We start from the raw sequence: 13,766 nt of genomic DNA, 5'->3' as shown, positions 1-13,766 counted from the left end.
CCAAGGATGGGAACTTAGCCCACTGCTCTACTCATTATGCACTCATGACTGTGTGACCAAGCACAATTCCAATGCTATGCTATCTACAAGTTTACTGATGACACTATAGTTGTCAGCAGAATCACAGACGGCAATGAGGAAGCATAGAGGAGGGAGATAGATCACCTCATTGAATGGTGTAATGACAAGAACCTTACGCTCAACATCAGTAAACCAAGGAGATGATTGCGGACTTCAGAAGGAAGTCGGGGGAACACAACCCAGTCTTCATTGAGGGCTCAGTTGTGGAGAGAGTCAAGAAGTTCAAATTTCTGGATATCAACATCTCCGATCATCTGTCCTGGAGCCTCTAAGTTGATGCAATCACCAAGAAGGATCACCAGCAGCTATACTTGAAGATTTGGTGTGTCACCAAAGACTCGTAAACAGCTACAGGTGTACTGCGGAAAGCATTCTGGATGGTTGCATCACTACCTGGTATGGAGGTGCCAACTCTCAGGATAAGAAAAAACTCCAGAGGGTTGTTGACTCAGATTGCAACATTACAGGCACCAGACTTCTCACAGTTGTGGACATTTACATGAGGCAGTGTCTTAAAAAAGCAGCCACTATCCTCAAAGACCCCCACCACCCAAACCATGCCCTCTTCACTCTGCTACCAGTGGGGCAAAAGGTACAGGAGCCTAAAGGGAAGAGCTCAACAACACAAGGATAGTTTCTTCCCCATTGCCATCAGATTACAGAATAATCAATGAACCAGACGCCTTGCTTTTTGTGCACTATTTTTTTATAGTAATGTGGTAAGATGGTTGTAATATGAATGTTTGCTCTATGATGCTGCTGGAAAACAACAAATTTCATGACTTGTTTGTGAAAATAAATTCTGATTTATCATGGAGCTCCAGAAAGATGAAGCTTGCACATTCTTGTCCAAAGCATTGCAACATTTCTGAGCTGGGCACCTATCAAACAACTGAAATCTTCATGATTGTTTTGATTTGCTGATAAAATTTCCCTATACTGTTATAGGTACACAATCCTTTATCTGGACATCTAAAATCCAGAAAGCTCCAAAAACCGGCATTTTTTTCCTGGTGCTTGTACAGCAGAGGAAGAGAGAGACAGCAGCACGTCTAGGTTGGGTGGTAGCGGTGGGGGGGAGGGAGACGGCAGCACGACTTGGGTGGGTGAGGGGGGAGGAGAGAGAGATGGCAGCGCGACTCGGATGGGCAGGGGAGAGACGGCAGCGCAACTCGGGCGGGCAGGGAGTGGAGAGTCAGCAGCGCAACTGGAAGGGGGTGGATACTGCAGAACAATTTGGGTGGGCTTAAATCTGGGGCAGCTGGCTTTTCTGAAATCCATTAAAGTCCGAAATTCGGAACACATTGTTCCCCCAAGGGTTCCAGAAAAAGGACTGTGTACCTGTACTGCCTTCTAACAGGTCAGCACAAACCTATTGTCACTTCAGTACAGGAGGAAATTCAATGTGTTGGAATCATTTTTTTTATGTTCTCTTTGACTATCTTTATGTGGAAGGTAATGGATCCATGAAATATCCCCTACAACAGTACAATAGAACGAAAGGCATGGAAATAGAGCTGGTCATGAGATTCCTTTACATTGCACAAACATCGCATAGTGTGAAATCTTAATTCTATTGTTGAACTCAAAGCACATACTTATTAATTTGCTTTTCAGAAGAGATGGTGCAATCAGTCCCAAACCCAAGTTGCACTTCAAATCCTCCCTGGATTAGATTTAACACCTCATAATTTTTATTGAAACCTTTTTCTTCCCCAAATATTAAACTAATCATGAAAGTGTGAGAATTGAACAAGTAAACAAAATTCACAGTTTCTACTTTATTGCCGAGTGAAGCTAAATGAAGTAATAAGCAACCTTGGTTTCCATTGCTTGTGAAAATGACAGATCCACTTTCTATTAAAGGAAAAGACCTTAACTAATATGAAGATTACTGTGAATGAGCTGGAATCTGCACTAGAGTAAGTCCAATATTTAAAACTACAGAGTTGCTCAACAGAGATGTATTTTTTTCACTTTAAACAATCTATTTCATTTATTAAAATCACACTTTATTTTCCAATAGTCTTTTAAATGACACTCTGAGTAACCGAGACCGGGAAATAAATTCTTTACATCGTCAGCATGATTCCATCCGTAAGGAACTGGAGCAAGTAGAACAGTCTCGAAATGATACAGTCAAAGAAAATCGTTGCTTACAAGATGACTTGGCTCAAATGACAAGGGAAAATCAGGTAAAATTAATTCTGTACAAAAATAGCTGAAACAGCACCTGTGGCAAAGTTAGCAGAAACTGAGAACAAGGTGCCATGGCATAGCATTTGCATTATTTTGGTTTTTGAAATTAATTCACTCAAATCATTAAGTCAAAACAAATTGTACCTCCTTCATCCATCTGTTGAATAACATTTTCATAATTTAATATTCCATTTTTATTTTGAGTGATTTAGAAAAAATATACTTTAAAATATTTACTGTTTTTTGAATGCTTAATTGTGTATTCATTGTAATGTTTGCAATGAAATAAATGGCAGTGTTGGCAGAGCTGCTGCAATGGCTGCATTGCTGATGGTGTGGACCCGGGAGAGTGAGGAGCAAAGATGCAATGCTACTTCACAGGGTCCTACAGCCAGATTGTGATGCCGGCAGCTCTGTACTGGCTTTGAGCAGCTCGTTAAAGGAGTTGATGCATTTTTTTAACCACCTTGCAACCACGGAGGTCTGTGACCAAATGGTGCCTGTGCTAGCCAGAGGGGTTACAGATGCCAGAGGAACAGCTGACTGGAGCAAGGCAGCAGAAATTAGAGCACTCCCCCACCCTCCCACTGAGTGGCGAACTCTTAGCTTGCCCTTATGACTGGCAAAAGTTGATGTATATCGTCCATATTGCACTTTTTTTCTGTTATTCGAGAAAGGAACCTTTGAATGCGAGTACTCGTGTTCTTGTCAGGTAAATATTTTTGCTTTCTTCTTTCTAAGTTCTTTCGCTTCATATATTTGCTGTGGTTGCTTGTAAACAAATTCAAAGCAATAGCAACTATTTTCAAATTTCCACCAGGCCTTTATAGTGGAATAGCATTGTTGCCCCTAATACCACATAAAAATAACTGACATTTCCTAACTATGACAGAGATAAAGAATTACAGATAATGGGCCATTTGGGCCTATTTCACTCATCCATCTGAATTGCTCATATAACCAAATATGCCTTTTGCTTTCTTGAATCTTTGTGCATTCTGTTTGCAAACATTTTGAGCCCATGGAATAGTACAGAACAGGAATATGCTCTTCAGCTCGCGTGTCTTTTCCAAGCATGATACCCAATTTAAACTAAGATTGCTGCTTGCACATAATACATATTCTTCTATTCCCTGCATGTATCTAACGAGATGCCTATTAAAAGTTGATTTCTATGTGCTTCCACCACTTCTGTTGGCAGCTCGTGCCAGGCACCTACCACTCTGCGATTTTTGTTTTTTTAATTTCATGCACAAACTCCTCATCACCTTAAATGCATGATCTCTAGTATATGACACTTTTACCCTTGGAAAAAGATCTGATTGTCCATATCAGTGGTGCTCAACTTTTTTTTTCAACTCCTATAGCATCTTAAGTAATCCTTTACTAACCACAGAACACCTATGGCATAGGATGTCATAGATGCTCTGTGCTTAGTAAGGGATAACTTAAGGTGGTATGGGAGTGGGGAAAAAAGATTAAGACCACTGATGTACACAATCGGTGCCTTTCATAATTTTATAAACTTTTATCAGGTCACTCCATAGCTTCTGATGCTAAAGAGAAAACAACCTGTTTGTCCAACCTTTCCTTATAATTTGTACCCTCTAATTAAGGCAACATCCTTATAAATCTCTTCTGTTCCCCTTACTGAGCCTCCATATCCTTCCACTAATGGGGCAACCAATGTTTTACAAAGGTACAACGTGACTTCTCACTTTTATTCTCAAAGTCTGGCCAATGCAGTGAAGTATACCATATCCTTTCTTAACACTTTCTATTTTCTATGTTCACGTGCACAAGTACATACGCAAAATCATTTGCAGTTATTGAACTAAAAATGTCAGTGAGACTCCATACAGCTCAGCACTGTAGACGCAGTTCTCAGGCATTGAGCTTGTGAATGACCTCTGATGTGTAAGTGACTCAGATTGTAAGATGTCCCTTTGGGATCTCAAATCCCTCTACGTATCAATGCCATTAACTATCTATGCCCCCCCCCCCCTTACATTTGACCTCCCAAAGTTCAATATCTCTCACTTTTCCAGACCTACCTTTCCACACATTTTTAGAACTACTTCATTTTAAGGCAGGAAAGACTACATTTTTATAGCATTCTGCAACATTGATTCTTCTGACAGCAGAGATCTAACAAGTGGCTGTAGATAAACTGCCTCCAATACATGAATATTGTCTTTGTTTTGTAAGCTGGAGGCATTCTTTTTTTAAATATTAAAAATTAATTCAACATAATTTCTGTTTTTTTTTTCAAACAAACTAGAGCTGAGGATTTATATCTGTTTTCATTTTTAATATGCAAATTGTGCTTAAGAACAATTGAGAATAAATTCCACCCCTGATTTATTACTGGCTGAAATCTTGCACATCAATAAATTGCCTGGGCTCTTTCAAAATGCTGCATATATCCCAAATTTCTGACATAATGGCCTGGATCCCTTCTAGATGGATATTAACTTCAAACACCATCATCTCAATAAAATTTTCTTGTCAAGGTAGGAGTGTGCTAAACAACAGATTTGTCCCATAGGGACATGTGCTGATTCATTTCAGTACTAACTGGGTCACTTACACATCAGAGGTCATTCACAAACTCAATGCCTGAGAACTGCCTCTACAGTGCTGAGCTGTATGGAGTCTCACTGACATTTTTAGTTCCATAACTGCAAATGATTTTGCGCTTGTACTTGTGCACATGAACGGATCCGAAAATTTCAGTTGGAATATCTTTTTGGACATAATATTGTAATCTGTGTATGTTCAATTGTCAAGCAATTGACATCCAAACCACCTTGTTCATCAGTTACTTTGGCTACAGATGAAATAGTCTGATGCTATTCAAAAAGCTTTATATTTAAAAAAAATATTTTTGGCTTTGGAAATCGTGAAACAATGATGATTTTGCACTTTTTTTCTACATTAAATGGTTCATAACTGTGACAGATTAGATTGTATTTTATTTTGTATATAGATAAGATTTAAAGGAGATAAATTGTGGCAGGTTTTTTTTTAGTGTAGATAACATACAAACACTTAAAAACAGATCTCATTTATAAGCCTGGAGCTCTGCTCAAGCCAGACAGGCCCAGGTCCTAGTGCCTTTGCAAAAACTTTGAAGTGTGCCCAATGGATTGTTGTTTTGAAAAGCAACAGGTGAAAGGATTCAGAGGATTAGGTCCTGCGCCGCAGGCTGTCTGAATGCAGTTTGCTGTTCAAGGAGTGTCATGTGGTTTTTGCAAGCAGAGAGAAAACAACAGGCTTTTCTCTGAGTGAGAGGGAGAGAGAATTTAGTGCTAGTGTTCAACAGCAGCAGTTGAGACTGGAACATGACAAGCTGGCCAGCTTGTGGGGGAAAAAAAAAACATTTTGATGTTCAGCCTGGTCAAAGCCCTGGTGGTCCATACAAGAGGAGAGGACTGGCTGCCTAATGTTTCACTTGAAATGAGAAACAAAAAGGAACTCTGTGGTGACCTGAACGAAAGAGGTTATCATCTGGAAGACCCTGATGGGACAAGTTTCTTCGGTAAGACACTAACAGTGGCTGATTAGAAGAAATCAGTTTGTGTCCAAAGAACAACAAATCTCTCTCTGAAAACCGACAAGAACCTTCCTGAGCGGTAACCATTTCCCTTTTAAGCACCAAAGCCTGGTGAAATTCATAAATGTTAAATTCTGTGCACAGTGTTAGAATTGCTTGGAGGAGTGAGAAGTGAGATTGGACTGTTAATCAAAGGACTTTTCTAAACTTACAAACACATTACATACAAGTGTACTTAGAATAAGAAGGGGGTTAAGTTAAGGTAGTAGTAATAAGTTAAAGTGTTATCCTGTTTTCATGTTTAAAGATAATTAAAAGCACTTTTTTTAAGTAACCATTTGTCTTGGTTAATATCTATTGCTGCTGGGTTTTGGGGTCCTCTGGACTCGTAATATATCTCATTAATAACATTCACTAATCTTCATCTTAGGCAATCAACAGTGAACTAGAGCAAACTTTGCATGAAAAGGATGATTTCAAATCAAGAGTACATAACTACATCAATGAGGTGGCAAGAATAGAGAGTTTATTGGAAGCCAAGGTAAGAATTGGTTAAAGAAAGAAAATGCTTGGATAATACCTAGGGCCAGTTCTGGATTTGTGAAATATATCTAACTAGATTTTTTTTGTGGAGCCAACTAAGCTAGTACACAGAAGAAAAGTATATGAATATCAATATTTTCTCCTCAATTACTTTCTGAATGTGGCAAAATGAGCCTGGTTCCACCACTTTATCAGATAATGAATGTCAGATCACAATGTATCATTTAGTTATGATCCTGACATTCATTGTCTAAAAAATTGGTAGATGTAGATTCACTTATAAAAAGGAATAGAACCATAGAACGTTTACAGCACAGAAATAGGCCCCTTTGGTTCTTCTAGTCTGTGCCGAACCATTTTATTTTTGCCTAGTCCCATTGACCTGCACCCAGTCCATAGCCTTCCTTACCTCCCCATCCATGTACCTGTCCAAATTCTTCTTAAATGTTAAAACTGAGCACTCATTAACTACTTCAGCTGGCAGCTCGTTCCACACTCCCTCCATTCTCAGTGTGGTTCCCCCTCATGTTCCTCCTAAACTTTTTGTTTTCACACTTCACCCTTGTTCTTTGGTTAATATCTTTCCTACCTCAGTGGAAAAAGCCTATCTACATTTACTCTGTCTATTGGCCTCATAATTTTAAATACCTCTATTAAATCTCCCCTCATTTTCTATGCTCCATAGAATAAATTCTTAACCTGTTTAATCTTTCCTTGCAACTCAGTTCCTGAAGTCCAGGCAACATCCTAGTAAATCTTCTCTGCACTCTTTCTATCTTATTGATATCTTTCCTGTTGTTAGGTGACCAAAACTACACGCAATACTTCAAATTTGACCTCATCAATGTTTTATACAATGTTACCATACATCCCAACTCCTATACTCAGAGCTTTGATTTATGAAGACCAATGCCAAAATCTCTCATAACAACCCTATCCACCTGTGATGCCACTTTCATGGAATTATGTATCTGTATTCCCAGATCCTTCTTTTCCATCACACTCCTCAGTGCACTACCATTTACTGTGTATTTCCTTTCTTGGTTTATCCTTCCTAAATGCAATACCTCTCACTTGTCTGCATTAAATTCCATCTGTAATTTTTAACCCCATTTTTCAAGCTGATCCAGATCCCTTTGCAAGCTTTGAAAATCTTCGCTGTCCACAACACCTCCAATCTTAATGTTATCTACAAACTTGCTGATCCAATTTACCACATTATCATCCAGATCATTGATATAGATGACAAGCAAAAGTGGTACCAGCGCCAATCCCTGAGGCACACCTCTAGTCACAGGCCTCCAGGCTGAGAAGCAATCATCCACCACTGCACTCTGGCTTCTCCCGTCCAGCCATTGTCAAACCCAGTTCACGACTTCACCATGAATACCTAGTGTCTGAACATTCCTGGACAAATCCCCCTATGTGAGATCTTGTGAAAGGCCTTACTAAAGTCCATGTTTACATCTACAGCCTTTCCTTTGTCAACTTTCCTGGTAACCTCCTCGATAAACTCTAGAAGATTGGTTAAACATGACCATGAAGGGTTACTTTTGGAGCCTTTTTTAAACAATGTGAGCCACCCACCAATTCTCTGGCACCACATTTTAAATATTTATGTTAGGGGCCCCTGCATAATTTCTACACTAGCCTCCCTCAAGGTCCAAGGTAACACTGTGGTCGGTGGGCTGTGCAGCGAACAAAGGAAAAAACACAGAAGCTGTGAGTGAGTTGAACCAACCAACTGATTGTACTGGAACTCTCCAAGTGATGATCAGCACTGCTCCCATGATCCTTTTCAGCCCCTCCCACCAGGACCATTGTGATGTCAGCCCAGTGCGAACCTGCATCTCTATGACCCGATTTGTTTGTGGATCAGTGCAGCTCACGACAATAGCTTGTCAGGCCCTGGGGATTTATCCACTCTTATTTGCTTTAATACAGCAAGCACTTCACCCTCTTCAATCTTTATAGGTTCCATGACCTCACTGCTTGTTTTCCTTACTTCCCACAACTCAACCCATTTCCTGAGTGAATGCTGATTGGGAAAAAAAAATGCATCTAAGACCTCCACCATCTCTTTTGGCTCCATACCTGTAGAAATCCTTAGGATTTTCCTTCTTATTGAGACCGAAAGCAACCTCCTTTTAGCCTTCCCGATTTCTTCCTTGAGGTATTTCTTGCATTTTTTTTATACTCCTTTGCAACTTCATTTGCTTCATGTTGCCTATATCTGCTATACTCCTCACTTTTCTTGCTCACCAGATTCCCAATATCCCTCGAAAACCAAGATTCCCTATGTCTGCTAATCTTGCCTTCAATCCTGGCAGGTGCATACAAACTCTGAACTCTCATAATTTCACCTTTGAATGTCTTGCATCTGCCTCAAACATCCTTGCCCAAAACAACTTATCCCAATCCATGCATTCTAAATCCTTATTCATATCCTCAAAATTGGCCTTTCTCTAATTTAAAATGTCAACCCAAGGCCCAGACCTATCCCACTCCGAAAATGTTCCCCTACACATACTTCTGTCACCTATCCTGTCTCGTTCCCCAATAGGAGATCCTATTGCACTATTTGGTACCTCTATGTATTGATTTAGAAAACTTTCCTGAACACATTTGACAAACTCAAAGCTATCCTGTCCTTTTACAGTATGGGAGTCTGAGTCAATATGTGGAAAATTAAAATCTCCTATTACAACCTTGTGTTTCCTGCAGCTGTCATCTATATCGCTACAGATTTCCTCCTCAAATTCTCTCTATTGGACCGTTTATATTACAACTCCATGACTGCGGTCATACAATTCCCGTTCCTGAAGTCCACCCACATATCCTCAGTAGACACCCATGATATTTTCCATGATGACCAGAGCCATTCCTCCCCCTTCATCTCTCTCGCACCCCCCCCCCCACCCCCCCAATTCTATCGTTTCTTTATCAACTGAAGCCTGGAACATTGAGCTGCTAGTCCTTCCTTTCCTCCCTCTGCCCCACCAACCAAGTTTTACTAATGGCCACAAGGTCATAATTCCACGTGCCAATCCACGCTCTAAGCTCATCTGACTTTCCTTTAAATACCCCTTGCATTGAAATAAATGCACTTGAGAACAGTTCCACCATATACAACTCATTGACTTCTAATAGTGCATGCAATTTTCACATCATATTTTTCTCTCCTCCATTCCTCTATCAGCTCTGGCATTATGGTTCCCATCCCCCTACAAATCTAACTTAAGCCCACCGGACCATCACCAGCAAACCTTCCCACAAGGATATTAGTCCTCCTCCACTTCCAATCCAAACCGTCCCATTGGAGCAGGTCCCACCTTCCCTGGAAGAGAACCCAATGATCCAGAATCATGAAGCTCTCCCTCCTGCACCATTCCTTCAGCCACGTGTTAAGCTGTATTATCTTCCTATTTCTAACCTGACTAGCATGTGGCAAGAGTAGCAATCCTGAGATCACAACCCTGAGGGTCCTGTCCTTCAATATAGCACCTAACTCCCTGAACTTTCTTTTCAGGACTTCATCAATCTTCCTACCCACATCATTGGTCCCTATATGGACCATGACATGTGGCTGCTCACGCTCCCTCCTGAGAATGCTGTGAACTTGATCTGAGATATCTCGGACTCTGGCACCAGGAAGGCAACATACCATCTGGGATACTCAGTCGCTTCCACAGAACCTCTTATCTGTCCCCCTAACTATGGAATCCCCTATCACTTCAGCTCGCCTCTTCTTTCTTCCCTTCTTAGCCACAGGACCATACTCCATGGCAGAGACCTGATCACCATGGCTTGTCCCTGGTAGGTCAACCCCCCCACTTAAAAAACGGTATCCAAAATGGTATACTTGATATTGAGGGAAACCACCATAGGGACATAGTTGTATCTAGGGTATGATAGCTATAGTATGTGCCCTGGGCGCCACTTGAAGAGGGGAGCCATTGAGCAGTTCTCCCGGTCCTGGCCACCTTCAGTCACACGCACTGCAGTGGCCCTCCGAAAGACCACAGCCCCTCCCCTCCTTGGTTCCCATTGGCCAGTCTGGCACTGAGCTTGCTTTCCATTGGCTTGCTGCCCCATCAATCATCAGGCGCCCGATGACGTGCATCCACTCTCAGGCTACGCTGCACACGGCCTGGGCAGAGCAGCAGGGAGGAGAAGCAGCAGCAGCAGCGTGTGCCATTGCAACGTCTCGTATACTGTCACAGCTTGGTGTGGGGCCACTGCTCAGCCCCACAAAATGGCAGCCTGGCCTTAAAGTGTGATTGCTCCGCCAAGGAAGGGGGAGCGAAGGAGCTGGGCGCAGATTGGAAAGAACGAAGATACAGGAGGGTCAGGGGTGCTGCTGACCCTAGAGGTGATAGAGTTACGACCATTCGGCATTGATTGGTCCAGAAGCAATGGCGCTGGAGGGAATCCCCATACAGTTGGGAGTTGAGTGTGGGGAATACTGTATGTTCAAAGTTTCGTGCCAGGAAGTGCAAGACAATTACCCTTTTCCCCAGATCCACTGGAAGCGGGCCCTGGAACAATCCTCCAACGGAATTATCAGGCATCACTTTGATGTGAAAATAGTAACCATGTATATTTAAATAAACCGAAATGAGGAGATTGCCTTGATTAAATCTGTAAACACCCATCAATTTGATGTACAAACAACTTGGATAGCGATTTGCTAAGAAAACTATTGTTTGCAACCTAATGATTCAAGAAATGATTGAGAATTATGGCATCTCCTTCGGACTTGAGTGCATAGATAGTTGAATGTAATGTAATTGTATTGGGTGTTTCGACAGGTTAAATAATTCATTCAGTAACGTGATCCAACAATGAGTGCTAGGACCCAGAAGTATTTTCCACTGCACTCCTACCCTGCAGCAATGTGAACAGCTTCTCAGTCACTATCCCTTCCTCTTAAAACATTGTATGTGTAACAGGCACCTGGCTACAGGAACACCCTGCCTTAGTCAGGGTAGAGCTGACAATCTCTGAACCTCTTCAGTGCATGTCAACTAAACGGGGTTGGGTTTGAACCCGACCGGAAGCAGATTTGGTGAGTGTCAAACATCCTCGGCTTTACTGGGTCTGAGTGCCCTCATACTCCTACTGGGTTCTAGCGCCTTTAGATTCATACTGGTGGAAAGAAAAGGAAACGGTTGCAGTTTGTTTCTTTTTGTGTGTGATATTGAAACAAATTTGTGTGTTTTAAAATAAAATTAATCTATTTTAATACCACTTTAAACTTTGAATGTTGAGACCTTTTTTCAATCACTAACATACTCAACTGGAACAAGTTTGAAAATGAAAATTTATTCTTGTTGGATCTCATTTAGTTACCAATGATCTAAGCTTTGATTTGAGTTAGTTTTATTGCCAATTTGGAATGACTGTGCTAAAGTGAAGGGTCACAACTATTTTAAACTTGACATGTAACATTGTGTTCAAACCCTTACAATGAGCCACTGTGACGGAGCTTTGATGTTTTTCAGTACATTTGTTTGAACGTGCAACACCCCACACATGACTAAAACTTTGAATATGTTTTTAAGGCGTAATTTGACATTTTATCCAACATTTAAAGTTTTATGTTTGAGCTGATATGGTAATTATCTAAAACAGTGGTTCCCAACCTTTTACTTTCCACTCACATATCACTTTAAGCATTCCCTTTGCCATAGTATTCTGTGATTAGTAAGGGATTGCTTAAGGTGGTATGTGAGTGGGAAGGGAAGGTTGAGAATCACTGCTCTAGACCCAATTATTACTGAAATATTTTGCTTGAGAAAAATTGTTATTGGCTCATTTCCTTTGGAGTTATGAAACTGTGCACGTAACGAATCAATTTATAATGATTAAAACTGTGGTTTTCAAACTTTTTCTTTCCACTCACATTCCACCTTAAGCAATCCCTTATTAATCACAGAACACTTATGGCATAGGGAATACTTAAAGTGGTATGTGAGTGGTAAGTAAAAGGTTGGGAACCACTGATCTAAAAGACTGATGTCAGAAGTTTGGACAGGGGGACAGTTTCAATGCTTGTCAGAGGCACTATTTTCTGTAGAAATTTTATTGAACAGGGATGGCCTGTACTGCCTGCCCGTTCCCTTTTCCTCTCCTGACTGTCACCCATCTCCCCTCCTCCTGCCTCTTAGGTGTGATAGTGTCCCTGTAACTCCTGCCTATCACTCCCTCTGCCTCATGAATGATCTGGAGTTCATCCAACTCCAGCTCCAATTCTTTAACTTGGCTTGTTAGAAGTTGCAGCTGAATGCACTTCTCGCTGATAAAATCATCAGCGATACTGCTGGCTTCCCTGACAACCCACATTCTGCAAGAGGAGCATTTCCCTGCTTTGGCTGCCATTCCCACTGTTTATGACTATTGGAAAAATATATATATTTAAAACCTGCCCTTAGCTGTGCCTACCTGCTGAATTATTTTTGTTCCTCAAATAGGTTGGTCCTTTCTTACTTCAACTTCTGCACCACCACCTCAGACTCTTCTCGCCAAAGCTCCTTGAGCCAAAGTCTCGCCACTCTGATTCAGCCCACTCTGACAATGACTGCTCCCTTGATGAACAATAAATTAATTAATTGAAACAAATATTTTCACTGCTTCAAGGGCTAGGAAAAATAGGACTAGCAAAATTTCTGCAAGGCACAAATGATTGTCTCCTGTGTTGGAAGGACTCATCTACTGCATCAATTTAGATTTTCAGAATACTTGATAAAATTCCTCAAAAGACACTGAGACAAAGTTATGACTCACCAATGGACTGAGTGGCCAAATACTGCTCTAAGTTCATCCTTAAGATCTCAGATGTACCATTCCTGTAGGCTGGATCTCAGACAATAATCAGATGGTGTTTGTGAAGGAGATAGAGAGTCAGTGACATGGTGTCAGGTCAACAACCTCTCCTTCAATTTCAGCAAAATGAAAGAGTTGGTCATTGTCCAGAAGTGAGGAGGAGCACACATCCTGATCTGTATCAATAATGCTGAGAGGGAAATGGTAGAAGGCTTTAAATTTTTGTGTGTCGATAAAATCAAGTCTTTCCCAGTCCAATCACTTTGAAAGTCGCATTAATACCGCTACTTCCTTTGAAGCCTAAAATAATTGGCATGTTCCTAATGTCTCTTTACAATTTTTATAAATGGACGTTGAAAATACCCTGTCTGGCAGTTCATTATGTATAGCTTGTTCCAGGACTGCAAGAAATTGCAGAGGGCTGTGAAGGTAGATCAGGGGTTCACAGAACATGCTTGCCTATTGAAAATCTATTGTTCCTGAAACGAGATGCTTGTAATTTACTTTGAGCTTTCAATTGTGCAAGTTCCCTTACTGTGAAAACCACCTTTGTATCTCAAGG

General features: G+C 41.0%; 1 protein-coding gene across 10 annotated transcripts in view; it reads left to right on the top strand.

Moving 5' to 3' along the window:
* cep135 (centrosomal protein 135) overlaps positions 1-13,766 on the top strand; it is a 166,309-nt gene that overhangs the window by 126,237 nt on the left and 26,306 nt on the right. For all 10 annotated transcript variants that reach the window (XM_069924624.1, XM_069924623.1, XM_069924619.1 and 7 more), the window contains 3 exons: positions 1,948-2,003; positions 2,108-2,276; positions 6,267-6,377. In XM_069924624.1, the coding sequence (XP_069780725.1) occupies positions 1,948-2,003; positions 2,108-2,276; positions 6,267-6,377 (336 nt within the window). The remainder of the gene's footprint in view (positions 1-1,947; positions 2,004-2,107; positions 2,277-6,266; positions 6,378-13,766) is intronic.

The sequence above is a fragment of the Narcine bancroftii genome, chromosome 3 (assembly GCF_036971445.1).
Source record: "Narcine bancroftii isolate sNarBan1 chromosome 3, sNarBan1.hap1, whole genome shotgun sequence".
In the NCBI taxonomy this organism is placed as follows: domain Eukaryota; kingdom Metazoa; phylum Chordata; class Chondrichthyes; order Torpediniformes; family Narcinidae; genus Narcine; species Narcine bancroftii.
The sequence above is the reverse complement of the archived record's forward strand: the minus strand, read 5'-3'. Positions and strand labels throughout refer to the sequence as shown.